This window comes from Polypterus senegalus, chromosome 9 (assembly GCF_016835505.1).
Source record: "Polypterus senegalus isolate Bchr_013 chromosome 9, ASM1683550v1, whole genome shotgun sequence".
Lineage (NCBI taxonomy): Eukaryota > Metazoa > Chordata > Cladistia > Polypteriformes > Polypteridae > Polypterus > Polypterus senegalus.
Window position 1 is genome coordinate 43,404,209 of NC_053162.1, and position 25,786 is coordinate 43,429,994.

The 25,786-nt window shown below is 39.8% G+C and overlaps 1 protein-coding gene across 3 annotated transcripts in view; it reads left to right on the plus strand.

The window, feature by feature from the left end:
• Positions 1–25,786, plus strand: part of bcar1 (BCAR1 scaffold protein, Cas family member) — a 266,163-nt gene that overhangs the window by 180,036 nt on the left and 60,341 nt on the right. For all 3 annotated transcript variants that reach the window (XM_039763018.1, XM_039763020.1, XM_039763019.1), the window contains one exon: positions 3,422–4,114. In XM_039763018.1, the coding sequence (XP_039618952.1) occupies positions 3,422–4,114 (693 nt within the window). The remainder of the gene's footprint in view (positions 1–3,421; positions 4,115–25,786) is intronic.

Below are 25,786 nucleotides of genomic sequence, written 5' to 3' on the forward strand. Positions count from 1 at the left end.
TCTACCTTACAATGCCTATGCTCCATTTTCAGAAGTGTACGGTTGTGGAGTGCATTTTCAAAAATGTTTGTTTTGGGGAGTTGAAAATGCCGGGGTTGAGTGTTGAAATCATTGTTGAAATCAAAACGTAGTAATGTAGTCGTTGGCCACAGAGTACTGAGTTCTAATCCCGCTTCATTCATCATCAGTGTGAAGTTTGCACATTCTTTCTGTGTTTGCGTGTATTTTTCTCCCAGATGTCAAAGACATGGTTAAATGGGTCATTAACTCTACACTGGCCTAGTGTGATTGTTTGTGTGTGTGTGTGCCTACAGTGGACTGGCACCCTATTCAGTATTAGCACCCAATGCTCTTGAGATTTGCAGCAGTTCCCCACAATCCAAACTGGATAAGCAGCTTAGAAAATGAATGGAAAATGTCTGGAAGCATAAATGAGTCCATGGCCAGACACACAGAGTCTTTAGAACACATTTGACAAATGTGAGATCATTCAGTCCATCAAACTCATTTATTTACAGTAGCTAATAGCTAAGCTGTCCCAGCGTCTCCTTCAGAGACCTTAAAGTTTCTTATGTTGACAAAAGTCCCACACCTAGATTGCTGATTACCTTACTTCAGTCTTAGTGCCTACAAGTCGCTCTTTTTATTTTTCCAAGAATTCTGAGATAGAGACCAGTGATAAGTCAAGGAGTATCTCACCTAAGGTTCTTTCTCTCTTAAAATAGCATACAGTTCTCAAACCAGCTTAAGCTAATGTCACATTACACATATATCAGACTTACTGAACTTGTCGCTGGACCATATCAATTTACATGACTGAAAAATGGCTTGACATGTCACATTTAGCAACTACACAGTGACCTTTCAGCACAGTTTCAGCTTATTTGACAACCAATAGCGCACTGCCTGACGGAGCTGGTGCTCTCTGAATTGCTAACAGGTGTAACAAGTTCAGTCCCAATCTGTGACCCTTTTTTTTTTCTTTTTTTCATTTTGTTGTATGTCAAACAGGAGACCTCAGACAGACAAGTGTCTCCTTTTAGCAAGGTTCAGTGCACACATGTTCATTATATGCATTGTACTTCCAGGAGACCATTCATTGGATATCAGCTCTCATCCACATGGGGCCCGCCACTATGACTAAAGACAAAATCAAACCTGTTTGTCAGAGTGAATTAGGATTAGGATAGATCCAACAACCGACTGCTTCTGAGTCACTGAGATAATTTTAAATGAAGGCTACAAATGAAAATTACTAGAAAAGTTGTCTAATGTGATATGACCTTCAATCGTATTCAAAGTCGTGGAGGACCAGAGCCTACAGCATAAGGCACAAGGCAGGAAATGACCCGGTGGGGACATCAATCCATAGCAGAGTTGGCATACTCCTGCACCTAATCTCAAACTCAAAAATTTGGCATTGCCAAATCACCTCACTTCTTTGGAGTTGTGTGAAAAAATCCGGAGCACTTGAGTAGAAGACCTACACAGACACAGAGAGAACATTCATACTCCACACAGGAAACAACTGGGCATTGAATTTAACCCAGGAAAGTGGACTAGTACACCAACCTCATCTCTTTAGAAGAAAAAAAAATCCCCAATGTGGAGAGTGTAAGGAGCCCACAGGTATTGAAGCTCACGTCCATTCAGTTTGTTTTACAGCTGTCTTTATTGAAGACTGAGGCATTGGTAACATGCATATCTATGTAATATATAAATACACAGCACTCTGAGCCTGTACATGGCAATACATTTGTTTGAGTGTCTCGTCACAGACTGACCTACTGTTAAACCAAAATGCAGCTGACATCAAGCTAAACTGAAGTTTGGCTGGGGGGTTGTGGGTAAATAGCAAGTCCAGTAGGCAGGGGGTCTGTGGTCATTTGAAATAAGCAGCTTTAGTAGGGCAAATGGCCATTTGTCCTGCAGTATTATCCAGCACATGTGTGCTCAGAATGGACTGATAAGAACATCTATTAGTGAGGCTGATTGTTTTATGGCCTTTTAACTCTGTTAAGTCAATCATTCTTGTAATTGAGGGTGCAACACAGACATGCATTTGTACAGTATCTGAGTTTTCCTTTGCTTTTTAGCACTTTGTAACAGTACCTGGAATGGACATCTGTCAGACTGTATATTGTGGTCTGTAAGACAGAGTTGACAGTGTCCAGAAAAAAGTTGGGGAGCCAGACTGGGCTGCCACATTTAATTGCACAAACAAAAATGAAAGGAATGAAAGAAGCAGGTGTTTAAGGACGCTGCAACAGAAATAAAGGCAATCTCCTTGAAAATCTGCCTGGAAACGGTACATTAAAGGCTAGGTCAGGTTTGGAGAAACTCCAAACGCAATTATGCTTGCATCCAAAAAGCAACAGCACCTTTTGGGAACGTCTGCTTTTATACTGTATGAGCCAGAAGGGGTGGGATTTCTCTGTCTCAGTTGTCTTCAATGGGTGTCTTCTTGGCACTGTGAGGTTGTATTGGTTAAATGTGAGGTTGAATGTTGAGACTGTCTGTGGGAGAATTGTTGAGGGATCGCTGTGGCCACTCAGTCTCCTAAGAGATGCTTAGTCTGTGCTCTAAGTGGAGTCACTTAAATACTTAGAAGGACATGGTCAGCACTTGTTTATGACTAGATGACTTGCAGTGTGTTGATGTGGCAAGGAATCTAATTATTATGTGACAATGAAAAATGTTAAAAACAAGTGAGCTTCCACTAGTCAAGCATCCTTGCCCTGGCTTGTGTACTGAATAAAAGTTGATTCCAGCTATTCCAGTGTGCACTGCCAAATGATAACAGCAGAAGTTGAAAAGTCAAAAAATTGTAATGTGTTGAAACCCTATGACCCGCCCGCCCCCACATTAGTAAGAAACCCTTCTAATGAGGAATATCAGGAGTCAAAGCCTAGAAGAGGGAGTGGTGATCTGCAGATAGCTTTCTTCACTGTACAGGACATCAATATGAGCCAGTACAGGGATAGATGTGACACTTGGCATCCTTGTAATGTTATTGTTTATAAGAGATTGAAAGTTCAGGTCATGTCAAAGGAAGCACTGATCATTTGGAGCCTAAATGTAGAGTGAAAGAAACATGCAGTTGCAGGTGCACAAAGAGAAATAAAAGCAATCGCCCTGAAAATCAGCCTAGACATGGTACATTAAGGACTATGTCAGGCTTTGGAGGAGCTCCGTACATGGCATTGCACTGGTCCAAAAAGTGATGCCACCTTTCTGGGATGCCCGCTTTTATACAGTCTGATTTAGAAGGGGCGGGTCATCTCTGACTTAATTGCCCTCATTGGGCATCTTCTTGGCACTATGATGGCGCAGTATTTGCTCTAAGATGCAGTAATGGACTGAAATTATCATTTTATTGTGTATTTTACATCCTCTAATGTTTCTGCTTTATCTTTTTCAGAATGTGCTCGCCAAGGCCCTCTATGACAATGTGGCAGAGTCTCCTGATGAACTCTCCTTCCGCAAGGGGGATATCATGACAGTCCTGGAGAGGGACACACAGGGTCTGGATGGCTGGTGGCTGTGCTCTTTACACGGCCGTCAAGGTATCGTGCCAGGAAATCGTCTCAAGATCATTGTTGGAATGTATGACAAGAAGCAACCTAACATGGGTGGCAGCCCTCAGTCCACAGCTCTGGCACAACCACCATTGACTCCTCCAGTGTACCCCAAGCAAAGTGTCTACAATATGCCTTCCCCTTCATCCCAATACACTGCAATGCATCCAGCTTTCCCGAACCAAGGAGACAACATCTACATGATGCCACCGTCTCACAGCAAAGTCCAGCAGAACCTCTATCAGATTCCAGTCAGTGTTCAGCACCAGTACCAGCCAAGCCAGGGAAACCCGCCACTTCTCCTACAAAAGCAGACTGGAGGGCAGACATACCAGAGCCAGCTCCATGATGTTTATCAGGTTCCTCCATCCTCTAAGAGCCCGCCTCAGGACATTTATCAAGTGCCGCCGTCCGTGGCTGGCCCCGGACAGGAAATATATCAAGTCCCACCATCTATGAATCCAAATCAAGAAGTGTATCAGATTCCACCATCTCTAGACAAGAGGAGTCGAGACTCACCCAAACTGCCAGGAAAGGTAGGAATTTGGATTGGGTCTTGGGTCACTGTGCTGCAGCAACTGAACTGAAATGAAAGGTGAAAGGCTGACGTGTTGGCTTGTATTTGAAACACTAGTTGGAAAAGTATTACTGGGCTGGGCTGAATGACTTTTTTAATTTCATTTTTATGGAGTTAAAGGACACCATGTGCGTAATCTGCCCTGAGATTTCCTGACTGCAGAGGCTGAGATGGTTTAGCTATCACTATTCTTTCTTTTAGCAGTCTTACAGTGGCAGAGAAACACTTTAATCAAGATGAATGATGTCTAATTAATTTCTACCACAACATATCTGAACCACACTAGTATTAGCTAAGGCAGCGCATTTGGCACAATACAGTAATGAGTGGAGATTTCCTGTCAGTGTCCATAAGGTGTTGTCCGCTCCTGAATTTACAGTTCTGTGGGTCAGACTGGGTCAACATTTTGATGTTAACATTTCCGTAGCTGCCATTTGCAGCCTGGTGCATTCATTGACGAATCATTTAGGAGAAGTGGCAGGCATCACAGTTGGCTTTGCAATTCTGAACACAGTTCTTACCTATCATCTCTTCTCTTAGTCTCTTAGCTTAGGTCTTTAAAGTTGAGTTCTTTTCAACTTATTTTGTAACACCAGTCCCTCTCTACTAAAAGTAGTATTGCTTCACTTGTCGTTCCCTCACGTATGTACTCCTTGTAATCTAGAAATTCTGCTTCCTGTGTTCCAGGTGTTCCCTTACAAACTTAGCTTTGAACCCAATTTTTCCAATCATGAAGCATGAAAGGTTGGAGAGATATGAAAACCAGTCTTGATGACACGATCCATTTAAGGACCCACTTGCTCTCTCAAACTGGGCCATTTTTGGAGGTTCCAGTCATTTTGACATGCACATCTGTGGCCTGTTTGTAGAAACCTGAGTGCACAAAAAATCTCCCATGGCTGCAGAAAGAACATAGACTCCTGAAATGTTTTTTTATGGATTATTTGCTAGTGAGCAGTAGTTCGAAGCTCTAAGCAGAATAAATGTGTCAAAGTGCTTGGTCCTTTGTTTTCCAGTTTTTATTTTTAGTGAGGATGAGACTGTTATGTATGACAAATTACCTGCAAAACGTTATGAATTATTCTTTAATATATGTTTTATTGTGAGCTCCTGTCCATTACCAAGAAATTCACAATTCACTTGAGAAATATTTTAAACAGCACCAACAACAGTAAATGTAGTCTTTTATTTACAAAATGCACATCTTTATATTTTCTTTTGTATTGTCTTTGTGCCTCATTTCACCGGTTGTGTTGTTACTGTACTTGAGTATGCGTTGAGAATATTTCTGCTTTATTTTGAGAATAAAACTTTTTTGCCTGCTTTCACTTCACTACATTTTCAAAAGCAATGGACTACTTTCACTCTAACATATTTTGCTAGGCACATTGCTTACTGCAATATTAAACCAGAAAAAAAGGTGGGCTATGTGAATAAATGCAATGCGGGGCTCAATCAGTTATCTAAAAATACAGGCATCCCCCCCACTTTAGGAAAATCCACATAAACGAAGAATAGCGATGTACACAGCTGGCAGTAACACCCGGTCATCTATGCAGTCATTCCTAGTGCACCTCACTGCAGCCTGCAGAATGGGGCAGGGCTGAAAGTTCATGGTACCCGATCCCAGTCTCAGTTCTTTCACATTGTCACTCTGAACTACATTTGTAAAGTTGGTTGTTTGGAGTCTGCTGCGGAAATATTATTACTGTCGACCATATATTTGTCTGTGTATCTGACAAGTCTCAAAAGTAGCTCACACTTATGTTGCTAAAAATTATAAACACAAAACAGATTTTTTTTTGCTTTTGTCAACATGGAAGCATGCAGTTTGCCCATCATTACAGTGTTCAGAACATGCTGACTCTTAAGGAAAGCCAAAGTGAGGTCTGTGTGCACTCTTGGCCTCTGTACATTAGACACACAGTGAAATGACCCAACATAATCAAGTACTCTGGGAGAGCCTGGCCAGCTGTCACCACCAACTGTTTAAGCACAGCATTTGTAATCTGTCTATGAAAGGCATAAGAGAAGATGCCAGGCCATAATTTCTCCAGTCACTGCATAAGCTATGTTGGGGTAGGGGTGGACTTTAAAGCTTGGCAGGTCATGTTGATGTTCATTCTTGCTGACTGTTTGCCCATGATGTCACACAATGGTTGTTTCTGTAAATTAATAGTTAAGATGAAGTGTTTGTAGCCCACTGCATGAGTACTGGTCCTTAACATTGGAATTGTTCAATAGTGTGATGTGTTTGATGTTTGATATCGAGTCATATCTAGGTGTACAACAAACGCAAAGCCCTAAATCTTTCTGGATCCCACCAAGTGCACTGGTACTGTCATCTAGGGCACCTCTTAATCAGTTCTGTTAAAGGAATACTTTACCCAAAAATTATGTTTTTATAATGAAACTTACCTGCAGTGGTACTGTTTCAAAAGGAGTGAACAGAGAGAGAGGCAGACAGCTCAGATGATGTTACCAGGAGGCGATCAACTCACAGTGCTCAGAAAATGTGATCTGTGCAGCTGACGCAGACAACTCTCCTATTAACCCACGCTGTAAGGAGACCATTTCCGAGTCAGATGTTGTGAGTTAATGGCTATCCACTGGCATTTCAACGCAGTTCAAATCTGAGAATTTGGATGGTTTGTGGCGCAAGTCACATAAGTGATAACGGAGAAAAATTGTTAATCTAATGTTTTAATGGAGAAAAGAGAGTATATTTGCAATGTTTGTGAACAGGTTTCCCGTTACTTGTGTTGCATTATTCATACATTAAGTCATCCAGTCATATGCTCACAACATGCAAAACACACCATTTTTTCCTAAACTTTTTGTTAAATAAATACCTTTGGAAAATGAAATTACTCCACAAACAAGAAGCTCCTTCACACAGGATTGCACTTTTGAGCTAAAGACTAAACTTTTGACCAATGAGGGAGGGGAAGAGGCAGATCTTCAATTCAAATGCTCGTGCAAATCTCTGTACATTCTGTTTTCATTCACATGAGTGCTTTCCCGAAGTGGTTTGTTTACCAGTATTTTAGTAACAACAATCCATGCATTTAGGACGTTGTGGGTATACAACTGTATGACTTGATATGTGGATTATGAGACACAAGTAACGTGAGTTTTTTTTCCTTGGATGTTTTTTTGGTATTGTTTGCTGTTGTCCAGTGTTGGTCATCATAGGCTCCCATTCTATCAGAAACTTTGTTTTCTCTGTTCTCCAAGAACACATGAGATGAAAAATTATTCTCATTCATCACTACAAACTATGTGAGGTATTAAGATATAAAAAAGAAAGATCATTTTTAGGTGAAGTGTTCCTTTAACAGCTTAGATAACGTGCCAGTTTCATAAAGTCTTTGAGTAGCGGGCCTAATGAATAAAACACAAGGCTGCAGATTCACCACATGACACTGAGAAGATCACTAAACAACTGGTGATCCAGTTGTACAAAAAGGTAGAAGGAAAAGACAGACAGAAAAACAATGGAGGCAAAATGTTGCACAAGTTCAAAAATTAAAAAACCCAGGTAATACCAGCAATGTTGGGTAGAAAGGAAAGGGATGTCAGAACAGAAAAAGAAGAAAGATTAACTGTATTTGAATAGATACCATAATTAAAGCAGAATAAAATGAAAGAAGGGAGTGGCACAGCAGGTAGCTGAGATGAGATCTCACCTAAATAATCAGGTGTGATGGAGGGGTTTACAGATCAAAATAGTTTAATTCCTCAAACTACAGAACTAGAAAATGAGCGTGTAAAATGAATGCAAGGAGATATTATAGTGGGGTAGAGAAATTATGTTAAAATTACCTTACCAGAATGTGTCACTTTAGCAGAGCTACCATCAACAAATTACATTAATAGTAGAGTACAAGAGGTGTAGGGAGAAGAAATTCAGAGAAGTCAGGCGAAACCATGTGCTTCATTTAAGCCAACTAGATGCTCAGTGTTTTATTTTTAAATCCAGAAGGCTTCACGGTGAAGAAAAGAATTATTTAAATCATCTTGTCTGGAGTGGGGGTTTCACTATTTGTAATACTGTATATTTTATGTCTGAAATTAGATGATGTGCCTCATTGAAATGTTCTTGAAATTGGATGTTTCATGGATAATGTTTTAATAGTTCTTTTATGTTCAGCAATCTGGTTTCTAACAGTAAGAAAAATTTTATCCACATATTTTAGAGGACAGGGACATAATAGTATATAAGGTATATAACACCCTTAGTGCTGGAATTAGATCTGTGTAATAAGGTTACACAGCAATATGGTTTGTGAATTAGATGTCCTTTGAGTACATTGTTGCAGCAGATGCAATGGGGCAATTTGAAGTGGCCAGGATTAGATTGTACTTTAATATTGTCCAGATAATTCCAAAGCGCTGTATGTATGTGATTCACAACAATGTCTTTTAGGTTACAGTCATGAGAAAAAACAAACAAAGGTGGTTCAGAGAAGGTGGAATTCAGATTGAGAACATTCCAATGTTTTAAAATGATATGATGTACCTGATTGGAAAATGTAGAATTATGTGAGGCTGCAGACATTTCTAATGTTTGTGGTAGGTTTATTATGGGATATACATAATAGATCTTTGTTAATAATAGTTGCCCATTTAATCGCCTTATCTATGCATTCTTCGAGTAGCCTTTGCATAGCATGATTCTTAAATCCAGAGCTGTTTTGACAAAATCATTCTGTTCAGGACAAATGCACCTTATGTGCAAAAACTGAGAGACAAGAAGATTATTAATTAATGAACAAGGATGAAAACTGTGTGCATGAAGTAAACAGTTAAGATCAGTAGGTCTTCTATATAAAGAGAACTGGAAAGAGTCCCTGACAACATTAACCAGGACATCCAGAAATGGAACAGAGTTATCACTAAATTAATAAAGACGGGGTCACAATTATTAGATAGATAGATACTTTATTAATCCCAAGGAGAAATTCACATTAATATTGTCATGAAAAAGTGTAATAAAACAGATTGACTGGAATGAATATTCGCTGTAGAAAGATGCTAAATGAAATGTCAGGTTGTTTATTATGTTTTTGTAATCAATATTTGCTCTCTTTATGCCTTGAACTATTTTTTGGTCAAGTACTGAATTTCTTCCTTATTATGAGGTTATTTCTGTAGCATGTGGTCACGTAGGCAGCTTTTCATTATGACCATCACTACACTAATGTTTTATAATAAGCATTTTCAGTGCATGCCTCATCCATAGTTCACTCATCTCTACTATGAGGGCAGTTGATTTTTTAAGCAGATATTTTACAGTGGAATAGCATTTGAAAAAAGCTGTCATTATTGGAGGGTCTTTGCCTACAGACACCACATGTGACACCTCTCCCCAAATGATGTCCCTCATGGTAAAACTTTGGGCAGACATGACTCAATAGGTTAATGGCCCCTAATTAGCTGGAGTGCTGGTGGTTATGGAAACTGAAAGGTGCAGACGGCCGAGATTGCGGGTTCTTTGGCTCCTGCAGGGAGGTGGGTGGTTTGATTACTGGTTTCAGTCTATTAGTCAGTGACAGAACAGATCCAGTCAGGTGTGCTGTGCTCTCTGTTTCACTTTCCTGTCATGCAGAAACTGCTTGGATTATTGTGTGTGCGAGCCAGATTGGTGTAAAAGCCACCTGCGTGAACAAAGAGAAACTTGTGGCGGGGGTGATGCGGCTGCTGTCGTCCGTAGCAGGAGGGCAACTGCAAAGACCTGTATTTTCAGAGAGCCAGTTAAGAACTGTGGACATGTTTTTGTTTTTATCTGTTGTCCTTGATGCCAAGCCATTTGACGCCATCCTAGTCAGCAAGGTCAGGTCTCCAGCGATCCACGTCAACTTTTTAGCCCTTTTTCACAATAGCACTCCAGCCTGATTTCTGTCAGCAATGCTTGCTGCTGACTCACTGTGGGAGCTGCCTGTTGATCTTATTTACTTTATTTTTTCATTGTAATCTCTCTGTCTGTGAAACCTATAAATTATGCTGCAAAGAAACAGGAGAGGCAGTGGCATTGTGGTGAAAGCCTGAAAAGACATTAGTTCAATTTGCAGTTTATCGTCAAGCCCCAAAAATCTAAACTTATCTAGTGACTGCGTGTGTGACACTATCTTGTAAAGGACCGCTGTCTTGCCCAAATTTGGGTTGTGCCTTACAACTGGAGCTCTCTGTAATCTCAAACTAGAAAAATAATTTTATAAATTGATGGAAAAAAAGAATAGCACAGTGGTATCACTGCTGCCTCACAACAAGGAGGCTGGGATTCAAGTCTTCCCTGCATGGAGTTTGAATATCTCCATGTGTCTGTGTGGGTTTCCTCCCACAATCCAAAGACATGCACATTAGGTGAATTGGTGATGTTAAAATGGCCCTATACTGTTTATGTTTATCTGTGTGTTTACCCTGTAGTGGACTGGTATCCTGTCTAGGGATTGTTCTTGCCTTCCACCCTGTGCTTGTTAAGATTGGCTGCAGCTTCCCTGTGACCCTGCTCAGGATAAAGCAGTTTTAAAAAATGGATGAATGTTAAAAGAGCACACAGGCTCAGTGGCTTCCGTTTTCTTTCGTGAGGTCAGAGTCTCATGACAGCTCTGCCTAACTTCATTGCTATGTGGTCAGCAGGGTATTTCACAATACTTGGTATGTATTGATTAAATAAATGTTGCACTAGCTTCTGCTAGAAATGATAGTCAGTCATCATGCCACTGTATAGAGAAATAAAACAGTTGTTTGATCATATAGCAAAGCAACACAATATGTAGCATCGCTGACTGCCCAAAACACCTGGTATAGATAGTCTAGCAGGTATAGATTCATATCCAAGGCCATCGTCAAAAAGCAAAGAATTGATAGAAACACAACCAACATAAAGCAAACAATCTTAGCTAGAAACGGAGTTTTAAGATCAGGATGTATAAATCCAGCGAAATTGGCATTGCGGTCTAAAATCCAAAGCAAACTAAACTAAAAGAGGAACAATAACCAGAAAAGGTGAAACAAAGTAATGTAAGTGCCAAGACCTCAGGGTGGACCCCGTTCTTATAATGTCTGACCAGATAAGGCATTTGGAAACAACAGATGAGAGGTGGGGCTAGTGCTTTGTCTAGTAGAGGGAAATGAAGATGGAGCCCAGAGCCTCCCCAAGGATGATCATCTGCAACAGGGCACTAAGCTTTAGCTATACAATGCCATCAGCCTGTCGTGAATTGCCCTTAAGCTATATAGGAGCTTGGAATTTCACTTTGATGCACGTTTTTTTTAAAGATGTCAGATTGTTATATTTGATACAGTAGCTCAATCATAGCTGAATCACAGATCCAGCATGCTTTCGTTACATATATGTAGTGCTTTCTCTAACTGCTCACAGAGCCACTGCAGCCGCCACCAGTGTGCAGCATCCACCTGGCTGATATGACAGCAGCCATTCTTGTGCCAGTACGCTTACCTTATTAGGTGGTGAAGGGATTAGAGTTGTTAGCCAGTCAGAGATGGGATGATTAGGGGGCCTTTATGGACAAGATTTTGAAGGGCAGTTTAGCCAGGACATTGGAGCAAACCCTGCTCTTTTAAAAGGATGCCCAGGAATTGTTAATGATCTTTTTGCACCGATTCACACCCATTTTGTTGTCCTTTTAGTGTTTCCATTTTCTTCCTGTGTTTGTGTAGGTTTTGCTCCTGGCATTCTGGTTTTTATCCAACATCCCCAAAGACATACAAAGTAAATGAATATAATTAGTAACTCTTTTATCCCATTTTGTGTATTAGTGGGCACTGTGATGGATTGGTACCCTCTCCATGGTAGTTTCTAGCCTTGAAGACAATTCTGTGAGGATTTAAACCCCCCATTCCACCAAACTGGTTTAAGCTGGTTTAATAATATTTTTTATACAGTATTTGATGCTACATTACATTACACAGTGCAGTAATGGTGAATGAATTAATACAACAAATTTTAAAGGCCATAAAATATATCAAATTCCAAAACAAAAGTAATTTATAACATGCAGTGATAATACAATCCATCTTGGGCCGACAGTACACTGTGATAATGATAATGGTTGACATACCTGAATATGCATAATTAAAGTGATGGCAGTTTATAATTATTGCTCTCATACAGAGTCTTTCTTTTTAGTTCTATTTGCAATACAAAATGAGAGCTTTTATGAGAGTCACTGCGTACTCCAGGATAACACTGGTGACACAGCACTAGTGGCTCGGTGGCTCATTTGGCAGCACCCAATTCAGACCGTTACGGGAATATCCATTATTGTAGCCAGTCATAGAAACCATACAAGTTAACTGTTCAAACTGAATTGGCTGATGTAGTCAGTGCAGCAAGTTCTGTGCTTTGGACAGCCATTTGTCTCCAATATAGGATAGGTTATTGTGATTTTGTTTTCCACAGCACCATTTAATGGGTGGTTGTCTTTCAAAGCAGCTACATATTACTAAATGGCAATTCTTCCTCCTACCTTTGCACATGCCAGTTCTCTCTACAGATAACCCATGCTATACTCACCAGCTCCAAAATTTCAAGGTGCCAAAGGGATATAAGCACTGTACAGATTTCATCATCTAGCAAATACCTGGAAGTTGCCACTCAAGGATAGATGCTCTGTCCTGAAGACCTTTTCTTCCTTGAATATTGTAGCTACTGTGCCATCTGCTGAATGCCATGCAAGTGCAAAAGAAACTGCAAGGCATCAGCCTTACCGAAGCAAGCATAGGAAGAAGGCAGTAAAGAGCAGAACTTTAAAGACCTTCAAAACTCAGCTTGATGTTATTTTGAAGAACTGAGGTGAATAGGATGAGCTTGTTGAGATGAATGGCCTATTTTTATTCCAATTGTTCTAATACTCTAAAATGCAGGTATCAGTTTTCAGTTTTTCTATCTTTAAGAAACAGAAAGAATACAACTTACAGAGATGTATATTTATGGCATTTAAAGTCTGCACAGTGTGTTGCTGCACTTGTTCACAGGGTTTGCCCATTTTTGTATGGTTGACCCAACCTAGTACACAAAACCCCAATCCCCCAGACCCCTCCACTCCAAAAAAACAAACTAAGGTAAATGAGACCAACAGGATGCAGCTCTAAACTGATTCAGCTCTAGAGACTAAGCACCCTCATGAACACCATCAATGTGGTCCAGTGGAGTTCAGAGTGATTGCCTATGAAAGCTTGCTTTTTCTAATATGGCCTGTCGGTTATGAAGATCTGCATGGTGACAGGCTAATCTTTCTGATGGCTTTGAAGGGCCACCATCTGAGGCTAGGCTGTAAAGTTCTGAGGTGCCGCAGTATGCCAGCGATGCCGTTCTATATCCCTTCTCTTCCTCAGCTGTGTGAGCACCAGCCTCAGCATGGAGCCTGTGGAATTTAGCAGCTGCACCAACTGTGGCCTATCTTTAGTCTTTGTGAAGTGGACTGCCATGTTTTGTTGTGAAGAAATTGGAAGATGACATAAGTAGGAAACATTTAAAACATAAAAAAAACAGGAAACTGGGCAGCATGTTATTAATACATGCATCCTTTTTTATACAGTATTTTTATGCCTAGGCACATGGTGATAAAGCTCTCTGTTTCAGCTGGCAAGTGTCATAGACCTTGTGTTCACACTTGAGGAGAAATATTCAAGAAGGGCTCTGCCCTTTTCCTCAGGCGTCATGATCTCAGCTAGCAAAGGCTAAAGGTCTGAGTCTGTGTCTTCATCAAAGGCCTGCTGTGCCCCGTCATATTTCCAAGTGCCGGATTACAGCCTGTGATGCCATATAGAGTAAATGGCCTCCTCACCTCTGGGTGCACATGGAATGGAAAATCTCACACTGAGGCAGTTTGATGAGGTACACTGTAACATAAAGAAATTAAATATTATCTGTCCATCCATCCTTCCCTGATAGCAGTGATAGCACTGACTTTGTCTTTGTTTTCAGTGCCAGTAATGATGCATAAACGTAAGGAGATGAGGGCATTAGAAAATATAGTCTTTTACACCCACCGTGACTATTGAGGGCCTTTGGGGCCACCAGCACTACAGCAGCTGATGACAAGACAGGTTTGCCAGCACTTGAAATGTTTCTGTTCCTGAAATTAATCCACAGTGAGTTGCTGACAAACTTTCATTCCTGGTAACTAGCTCTTGCATTAGACAAAATCAGTGGACTATAGAAATCTACCCAAGATTAATTTTTATATTTATAAAAGCCAGTCTGCTTCCCTAATTGTTAATTGAACTTGTAGTGAGAAATAACAGGAGAAAACCCTGCAAAAATGAAGAGTACATCTTTGCAGAGAGCCAGACTTGTACCGATAATCCAGTGAGGTTCTTATGTGGCTTTGCTCACAGCTAGTTGTTTTGTGGGTATGTCATGGATTGCAATATGGCACCACAAGGCTAAGAGCCAATAGCAGAGTTAATGTTTAACCTGTGGTCAGTCACAGGCTGGCTGACTGGTCTGATTTTCAAATCCTTGCTGCTGATTTGTCTATCTGTTGATCTATGGAGAGTATGTCACAGTCTGTTGGTGTCTGTTTAGGCTGTGCTAAATGCATCTTTAAAACACCTGAAAACCATCCATCCATCCATTATCCAACCCACTGTATCCTAACTACAGGGTCATGGGGGTCTGCTGGAGCCAATCCCAGCCAACATATAGCGCAAGGCAGGAAACAAACCCTGGGCAGCCAGCCCACCACAGGGCAAGTACACACACACATACACCAAGCACACACTATGGACAATTTAGAATTGCCAATGCACCTAATCTGCATGTCTTTGGACTGTGGGAGGAAACCCACGCAGACACAGGGAGAACATGCAAACTCCATGCAGGGAGGACCTGGGAAGCGTACTGGGTCTCCTAACTGCGAGGCAGCAGCGCTACCCACTGCACCACCGTGCCACCTCACCTGAAAACACACCTTTCATATACACAGTTTACTTCCCTATTCTGTTTGCCTGTTGGTTGGCACAGTGGTTTGCACTGCAGTATCAATTATAGCCTCGGGTGTGAATCTTCTACCATATGAAGTTTGCAGGTTCTCCCCCTGTCTGTTTGTGTATTTTTTTTCCCATATACTCTGTTTTTTTTCTCCAGCGTTCCAAAAATGTACATACTGGTCTCACTAATAATCTACTATGTTTTGTATCATAGGTGGGTTTCTTTCCTTCTTTCAGTGTTTCAGCGATCATCTCCTGCTCCCTGCAGCCCTGATAGTGAGTTTAATATGTTCAGTAAATTAATGGATGGGTCTTTATCCTATTCTGAACAGGGTGCGTGTTGGCATAGCTAGAATGTATCATAATGATAGATTGACTTCCTGGGCCAATGAGAAGATCTGAAAGCATAGATTTTTTCCAAAAGCTGGGGCACACAATTCCCAGTTCTATTTAAAGGAGATATTATGTTGATTGAGATTTTGAAAATAATTATCAGATGTTGTGGAGCTTCTTTCACTTGAATCAGGTTGTGCATATCCAGAAATAAAAGGGGTGATGTGCTTAGGGCTCCCTGTGTTTCATCCAGAATTGTTAAGGAGTGGTGTTGAAGTTTGAAATCACAAAGTTAAGGAGCCAGGTACTGTAGACATTAAAATGGAAATGGCTTAACTCTTTGAGGAATGAATATTTTTTCATCAGCTGGTAGGAATGCGTAGCACAGAAGCTGCCGGCCGCTGGAACTAAAGGCGGATCTGGCGAGAGAGTTAAGTGAATGCGCAAAGCAAAATACGGCATAGACAACGTTTTGCGTATCAGATTCTGACTTATCGCACTCTAATTTTGGCGTAAGTGATGTGGAGATCGAAAACGAAAGTGATGTACCAACATCAGCTGATCAGTCCCCAGCTGATCATAGTGCTGACTGCAACCCCATAGTGGACTGCAGCTGTGTGAAGACCCTGCTATATGTCATTAGAAGTCAATACCCGCCTTGAAAGAGTTAAAGTAATCAGACTTGCAAAACCTACAAGTAGCTGGTTAAAAATTAAACTAACTAAAGTCTGAAGTAGGTGTGGGTACTGTACTGCTTGTGTTGTAAATATGAGTCAAAGCACTATGAGATGGGTGTGAGGCCTCTAAAAAAAACAAACCCTAAGCCACACAAGGCCCTTCTCTAACCTGCCTAGATATGAACTCACCCCAGGCAACCAACAACTACAGGCAGGGCCTGGCTTTTAAAGTTCAAAACATGCTTTAAATATTCAAGGTTGTACAAAAATGTGATTCAAGAGAGAGAAACCATCCAGCCTGTAGCTTGGAAAGGCAACATCAAAAAATAATTTTTGAAAATGGAGTTTATTTTCAAGAACAAACCAAAGAGACACACAAAATACAAAAAAGGGCAAAAAAATATTTGGCTAAGAAGGCAAACCCACATGAACAAGTCCTGAAATGAATTCTAGATGCAGTGTCCAAAAACAGAAGCAGTGAGCCACATAACTAGAAAAATCAAAAGAAAACAATCCTCACAATAGAAACTCAGGCTGCACCCAGTGATCCACTGCTGGGACCTTCTCTCTGACCACAGTCTAAATGCTGAGGAAGGACTTGCAAAAGTGACTTCAGAGTGGCCCTGCCTCCTGGGGCTTCATTCACAAAACGCAATGAGTGGCAGAACGTTTAAAGACATAGTGCACAAATAATGAGCAAACCTACCAAAAAATAAATAAAGATATGAAAAAACAATAATTCAAAAACAACAAAATGGAAAATCAATACAAACTTTGCAAAAATCTTGTACCATAAAAGGTTGATTTTGTATACCAGATTTAATTCTTCTTCCAGTATGCATTTTTTAAAAAGCATTTTGCGACAGGCTAAGAATTACTGGAAAACTTGTGCATGTATTTAAACATAAAATATAAAACTGCATGGAACAAAATTGGAAAATTTAATTTAAAGGGAATATCTTTGTGTATAGACTGGAATTGTGAACTGTGGAGATGGGTCTAACTGCAGCCTGCAATACATATGATGCCAGTCACAAAATGGCCTCTGATGTCAGTCCTGACAACAAGCTTATATGATTTGGTTTACTCAACAGTCATCTTTATTTCAGTCAGATAACAACCCTAATCTTCACCATGGTGCAACAAAGCTTGCTATGTAAATTACCCCAATCTCCACCATGTATACTGCACACTAACAACTAACCTTAACAACACCCCTAACCTTAAGTTATTGTTCAATCGAGTGGAGCTCTTGAACTAGACTTGACTTGATGCACAATGGACGTTTCATAACTGACATTGTGAGTTTTCTGTGATGTTCTGGGTGTTAAGTGACTCACGTCATAGGTATTGCTCTATTGGAACTGTGTGGAATAAGTGAGCCTACCTCTTTAAGAGTATTACACAGAATTCTGTGTAGTTCAACCTGGTGCAACAGAGTCTAGCTGCAGACCTCCAGCGCCCTTCTCTGTTGAGCTAGACCTTTGTCCATTGGTGAATCAATGACAACACGAAGGCCGGACAGGAAGAAGCTGCATCTTGTGCTGTGATTGCTTGGCAGGTGCGTGAGTAGAAAATTGTGTACTTTTATCGAGAGAGAACACCTGCTATTGAATCTGTTTGAGTGTCACAGCTTTAACAAGCATTTCAATGGATAATAGGCACTCAAGTGTGCATAATTAGTCAGTAGGACACTTGTTATTTGTGAAAAAATATGTTTCAGTCTGAACAGATACATACAAATATATCATACTGGTATCTTCTGAAGCCATCAGAATTTCTAATTATACTGTGATATGGATTTTTAACTGTGCCGCCCACTCATAGTCTGAAGTTTGTTCATTACAGAAACATAATGGTAAATGCAACACAGAAATATTATGCCTTATGAATTCATTACTTCAGAATCCTAGGTTCAAATGCCCACCCAGTCACTCCCTGTGTTGAGTTTACATGCTCTCCTAATATTCATATGGCTCTTCCTCAACATACCTAAAGTACACCTGCTAGCTGTAACTGTAATTTGACCCTCTGTGGATATGTTGGTGTGAACGGGCTACATGGTAGACTGGCTGTCTAATAAGAGCCATTTACTTACTCTTTATGCTGGTGGGTTAGCTCCCCATGATACTGAGCATGTAAAGCGGGTTGGCAGAATATTGATGTTCCGTTTTAGAAGGAGGTGTGTTAATCACCGCTTCTTCATGTCTTGTGTTTTTTTAAACTGTAACATGTAATTATTGAATGGCAGAGAGAGCCATGCCTAGAGCAGTTAAATACAAGCTAAAAATTGAAATTTACATTGAAGCAGTTGGCTGAAGGTAATGATATATACCGGTATCACTAGGTTGCTGTAATCTGAGAAAAATATATTTTCAGCATTGAGCCAAAAGTGGTTTCAAATACTTGAATTGTTATTTAGTTCTGTTATTTTGCTGTGGCTTGTGGTCATTGTGTAGCTGCCCATGCAAATGGATTAAAGGCCTCAAACATTCTCCCGCAGGTTGTCATGTTTTGTATACTCTTGAAATTCATGATTCTCAGATGAGACTTCTAAGAAAGCTGGTGTTGATGCCAGATCATTTCCTGATTAAAAAAAAATTGAAGCTGTTCATCATGGCAGAGGATGTCCGATTCCATGTTGCAGTAGTGATCTGGTCTGGGAATCCTGGAGTTGGCACTGGTCATCTGGCAGCAGTGACATTTAGTCACAGAGTGGGGACTGAGAGGATGGCTGGGAGACTGCAGTATCACAGGTTTAAATTCTACCAGGCCATTGATGCACTCATTTACACTCAAATTGTAAAGCAGTGGTAAGCACGTGATGTCACAGAGGATGAAACAGAAAATAAAAATGTTCATATTTCTATAGTTACAGTATGATTTTTAATTTTTAGTTGGCAGTGTAAACTGGTGGTAGTAGTATTGTCTACAATGAAATGTACTCTGTGGTGCCATGAGAAACTAGAATGTAAATGCATAAATTCATTTTAGAGCTTACCTGATGTATTCTGTGATCCTGTCATCATACCACCAAGCCAAGGTGTTGGACTGTAGGCTTCAGTGCTGTGGCTCTCTTCATGTCCACAGCATTATGGGCTTTATGGGATTTGTAACTTACTTTTCTTTAAGACATTTTTATAAACATTGTATGCATATAACATATGTGTGAGTTCACCAATTTGTCCTAGTCAGTCTCTTAGAAGTGTGAGAAAAAAATTGTAAACACGTTATTATTTATTTATTTTTTTTTTTTTTTACAAATTTGTTGTTTTTAACAATACAGCACTTGCTAGAATTTGCTGTTCATCTCAAGCTCGTGCACAGTCTGCCTTCAGTGCAGTCTTTTGAGGGACACCAAGCAATAGTGGCAAAGAGATTATGAATGGAATGAACGCAGCTGTGATCTCCCTCTGCTGTGACTCAATACCCCTTTTCATGATGGCGACATATATTACTGCTGCAGAACTGGACAACTGTTCACTTGCAGCCCTGGATGAGGAATCACAGGGTGCAGCACAGCAATCTGCATGCAGTAGTAGAAATTGTTTCTAGTCATCTTTTTATGACCAGACTGGATATGGCTGAGATATTGCTTGAAATGTAAAATACAAAGGATAGCTCAGGCCTTCAGCATTTCACATTTTGACACTGTTATGGAATGCTTATGTGGGAAACATTTGTGATGTATTTTTAGAAGGGTCTAGCCTTAAATGGATCATTGATAGTGTTTTATCTCATTAAATTATTATTATTATTATTATTATTTTATTTATTTATTTTTTTTGCATTTATCCAAGGCAACTTAAAAATGTGGGGTAAGCTACAACTGTTTATTGATTACAGTGGGATTATAAGCTAGTGAAGTGACTTCTCAGGGTCACACAGTGAGGAAGAACTGGGAAACTAACTGCTTCAAAGTCCAGTGCCTTAGCCATAACATAGCACTGATGGGTGTTCAAGAAGAATAATCCAAATGAATCTCTTTGCCCTCAGCTCAATTCTCACAACATTCAAACATTTGGAGCAATAAAATGTTTGTGATGCACCATCAGCTGGAATGCCAAGTGTACTGTAATGCATTTTATTGCTACATATGTTTGAATGACAGAAAAAGAGATACCAGATGGACACACAGATACACAGATATTTGTCTTTTTATTAAGATGAATAATTGACATGTTTCTTGTTGATGTTTCTGCTAAAATAACTCACCCAGCCAAGAAAAGGAAGACAAGATGAAGGAAGGTGCAGAAATCTGATATGAAGAGTTGCTGTTAATTAATTTTAAAAGCATTGTAAAAAATAACTAATATATGATAGTGTAATTAATCTTACACTGTATATATTAAATTGATACATTTGGTTCCATTTCAGTTTCACTTAGAACACTGTTGCTTTAGGTTTAGTCTATATACTGTAGACATATCCTAATTCAGTCAGTTTGACTCTTAAATATGACCATGCCACATTAACTGGCAATTCAAAGTTGATAATGTGTGTTTGAAAATAAGCGCACGCCATACAGGGTTGGTTCCTACATTAAACCCAATGCTGTCAAAATACGTCCTGACCTTCATGGGGCACTCAATTGGACTGTCTTGTACTATGTATTTAAACATATAAATATATGAAGATCTTTCCTTCACACTTTATGTAATTACCTGTAATTGTCTTTTATTATTTTTATAATACTGATTTTAAAAGTTTCACTACAATACATAAATTACAAATCAGTAAGACATATGGGACTTCACCTTTTTCAGATCAGGTTAAGTACCTCTCACCTATCCTTCTAGTTGTCATTGAATTTTAGCAGAAATCTTTTAGTGAATCTGTATTTAATTAGCATTTTTCATAGCAAGCCACATAACAAGGTGTTTTAGAAAGCAAATTTAAATCAGCTAAAGAATCAAACATCAGGCTACAAGAATATTCAAACAGCTCATAATCAGAATATGAAACAATGAGCTGATTATTCAAAATGATCAATTAGCAGGAAGAAATGGCAGAAGACAGCATCAGTGTGGTAGGAACAAGGTCTGCTGCCAGAGAATTTAACACAGAGATTATAGATCTCCAGTGCAAGAGAGAGAAAGAAGGAAGGGACTTTGTACCCTGCTCCTCCGCATCACCCTCTGCTGCTGGACATTTTTTGAGCTAAGCTGTAGAGGTAGAACTTTATCAATCAGTCTCCAGAAGCCATGACATGTGCCGACTTAAGAGACTCCATGGCAGCACCAGTATGACTGAAGCTCTTAAGGGGCCATACATCAGCAGGGTCCTTTTTGTCCAGATTTCCGAGTCTGTTATTAGAGCTATGAAGTGGAAATCCCTGCTTGTGTTGCATTATGAAGGAAAACAGACAGCAGGAAAACCAATAAGCATGAGGTGTGCCTGTCTTTTGGTTATCTGCTGGGGAGCCTCTGTAAACAGTCATTTACAGAGAATAAAAGAGTGCTGCCCCATCAAAGGAGGCATAATTGTAGTGCTCGTGTAGTGTCCTTCAGAGCAACAGAGCAGGGTTTTAATTTTCTTTTGCCGTAAAGTTGGCATTTTTTTTTTAATAGGCAGGGTGTGGGATTGACCTCAAGAGTGAGATTCTGTACCTCTTTTTAGCAGAACATAAACTGTTCTCCACATGTTCTCTTTCAGACTGAAGAGTCAAAATCTGTCAAAAAAAGACGAATTTTGCAGTAGGCACCTGGACAAGAGGAATTTTTAATCTGCAATTCCATTTAGAATGCTAGATGACATGCGCTGTATAACCTGATAGTAAAGGCAAATCTTAATTGCAAGCAGATGACAGCCTTTCCTATCTTGGTAGCTACACTGCCCATCATTTACTTGTAACACTGCCATACTAATGTTGTATCCAACCTCCTGTTCAGTGATTATGGGCTGAGAACCCGCTGCTGACCTGCTCTCATTGCAGGCTGCACTTGTGGTTGAGGTAACTGCAGCGGGCACCGATTAAAGCTGAAAAGACTGCGGCAGCCACAGGACCCCTGAGGAGTCGGCATTACATCATAGCCTATTTATAAGCTTTCCTAATGGAGGAGGTGCTTTCAGAGGAGCACTTTAGAGATTCTGCTCAGGATTTTGATTTAACGATGGACCTTGGGGACCTTTAGGGGTTTTCCAATTGCTATTTTGTCCAATTAACAAAGCACCAAAAGGATCACTTTAGATGATGGTGTGAGCTGACAAAGATTTGGTCGAGTTCATATCCATATGACATATGGAGATCAGCCAAAACATTCCATTAAAGCTAAGCCATCCCATTTAACAAAATAAAATAAATTAACAACCATCATTTTACTTTCTTTTGATCTTTTACTTTTTAATTGGCATCAGCTCTTCTCCATGGGCTTTACTTTTCAATCAGGTAGGACTGGAGATAGTCCATCTTTTCTTTTCTTTCTTCCCGTTCTCACTACACATATATGTGCCTTGATTGGCTTAATTTTTTTGTTGATGGCTTTTGCTGCCAATCTCGTTTGTGACTGGTGGTCCTAGAGCTTTGCTTTATTAAGAGGCAAGTGATTCCCCAGTTGGTGACTTGTTTACTCCGAGAGATCAGAGCTGCTGTTTAATTTGTCCATATACCCTACTGTCATGGTTTGTTTTATCAGCTAGTTTCTCTTCACAGGGATCCATTTGCTTATTTGTTTCTTCTCATATTGGTTTTTATTTAGACGGCAGTACTTCTTACCAAGACACACATTTAACTAGAGGCCCCACTGATGAGCATATGTTTCTTCAAATAACATAACATGACATAAAATTCTCTAACCTGTTTAATTCAGGGTTGTTGGGAGCCAGAGCCCATCCCAATAGAATTCTCCTATTATTGACAATTCTAATTTATGTGTGAGTGCCACGCGCAATGGATTGCTGTTGTCTATAGAGTCACTTCCTGCATTAACCCCAGTGGTGCAAGGAAAGGTTCTGGCCTCCATTGACACTGAATTGGATTAAGCAGGTTTCAGAATATTAATTAATGAATGCCAGCCACATTAAGAGTGTAAAAATACCTATAACTAAGAGGATACCATTGTTCCACTGTTTTTTAAGCAGAGGCCTTCCTTTCCAGTCTTGGCTGTGTATGCTGCCACACTCACAAGCGTTGTTCACACATGGGATCTGGTATTGTATATCATTCCAGAAATTTAGTGGGATTTTCTTGTTCACTATCAGGACAAGAGCTTGCAGCATCAATTTCACTGTCATTCTCTATAATCAGTTAACAGAAGCTTTTTCTACTATCAGCAGAAGAGCCTGAGTGTGCTGCTGGTGAAGAGAATTCCCTTAACCAGCATAGAAGTGCTATAAAAGTGTTACTGTCATTCTAAACATCTTCTGTGTCTTTTAGGTGCTGGGTGCCATGCCTACGTTGTCAGTCAGTTGTTGTTGTCCATGAGACTTAAAGGAATACTCCACCCAAAAATGATATATTTTTAATATATTACTTGTCACATGTAATTTGCAGTGGCAACCGAGAAACATTCTGAAGTTTTCACAGTGAAATCAAATATCAAAGATTCAATTTCAACAAGATCTTGTGGTGACCAATTCTAGACAATGGCAAAAAATGTGAAAATCATCCATGAGTTAAGAAAAAAAAAGTCACATAACTCACGTTGATCAATCCACATGCTAAATATTCATTTGTATTGTTAAACTATTCAAAATATGTTCATTTCATATTGCTAAAATATTATTAACAGTTACTTCCTGAAAACACTGTAGTGAATGTCAACAGGAAAGATGTCTTTCTAACAATGCTGTGTGTTTGAAGTGAAGATCGCCTCTCCCCATCATTCATTGGTGAAGAATCCCATCCTCAATTCAAGCACATAGTATTCTGGGAATGACATCCTGTTGACATTAAATACTGATATTTCAAGGAGTAACTGTTAATGATATTTTAGCAAAAAATGAACACATTTTGCACATTTTGACTGTATGAATGGATAAAGGACATGTGGATTATGTAACACAAGTTACATGAGAATTTTATTTTTTTCTTTTTTCACTGATTTTTTTCACATTGTTTGCTGTTGTCCAGAATTGGTCACCACAGAGCCCTGGTGAAATGGGGTCTTCAGTATTTAATTTCTCAACAAAAACATGGAATTATTTTTTTTTTATTGGTCCTCACTACAATGTACCGTACATGGGGTAACATATAAAGAATATGTACAATTTTTCAGTATAGTATTCTTTCAAGGCATTTCAAATTATGCAACTTTTCCAGCAATTTTCATTTGTGCCCCTCATTTACATAATCTTATTGAGTCAAAGGCAGTCATAGGTGCACTGCTGTGAACTCAGTCGTTTAATGTGACAAACCCAGCAACTCACTCCAATAACATCAAACAGGATTTGACTTTGTCTGTTGTAAATGATTCCCTGGATCTCCAAAGTTTTCTTTTCTAAAGGAATTTTTTAACTGAAGATTTTAACTCATTTGAATAGGGTGTCATGTTTATAACACGCCGATATGTTAGAAGGGCTTGTGGTGCCACTCAACAACTCTCTGTAATGATTGAGTTTTATCGGAAATACTGAAGATGCTTAGGGTTAGTAAACACCAATGAGTCTCCTGTGTTTAGAGTTGTCAGAGATGACTTCCTCATTGCTGTAGGATTAATAAGAATTGTATTGGAGGCAGGCATTGTGGTAACTTCATGGGGTTTTTGGTTTGGCTGATGTGTTCTTGGCTGCAGGCTGAAGGGAATGACATTGTAGCTCTTGTATTACAATTAAATCTTTGCCCCCTGTACTTGTAAAATCAGACACCATGAAAGATGCATCAAGCTCTCGTGTGTATATATAAGCTTGGCTTTGTTTAGGCTAAGTAGTGTGCACAATAATGCAAGTCATTAATATTCTTTAAGAAAACACTTGCACTCCATTCAGAGCCGATTCTTGTCCTGTCATAAATAGATGTAAGCCCTTTCTTACACCCATAAGTTTATTTTTATATTGATGCAGTTTTGCTGGTAATGTGCAAAATACATCAAATCATGCATACATAGTACAATGGTTTCTATTTTTCTGAAGCCAAAGACTTACTCATTGTCGTGCGAAGACTCCATAATGAACATTGCAGTTAAATCCCTTAACATCACGCCTCACTCCGCATGTGAAAGTCAGCGCTAAGGACTGAATGGCCAGTACTTCCACTTTATACTTCCGCCCCTTCACCACTTGGTCATAATACCTACATGAGTGGGTCTGACTTCTGTTTTATCATGATGTTATCTGCCAGTTTTTGCTCCTCAGGGTGTCAACATGTTGCCCTAAATGTCACGCATGACTCCGTTTGACTACCAGGCTGTCCATCTACGATTTCAATCAAAGCCAGTTAATGAATCTAAAATGTATATTATTGAGCGGTTAGAAGCTCGGCTGAAAGAAAATCAATAGACACAGCAGGTGGTCAGGGAAACTGGGTTAGTAGCTAATGATTCTAAAATCTCATGCACAAGAACCAAAAACTGGCAGCAATGTCTTTCTTTTACAAGACTGAGTAGCTTGTCCCACCTCACTCTTTGTAAGAGGCTCCCATGTTTGACTGTATGCTATGGCTGACTTGACCCTGGGATCAGGAGCGCATTCAGTGACATGTTACCAGTGGATTAAGGGTGTAC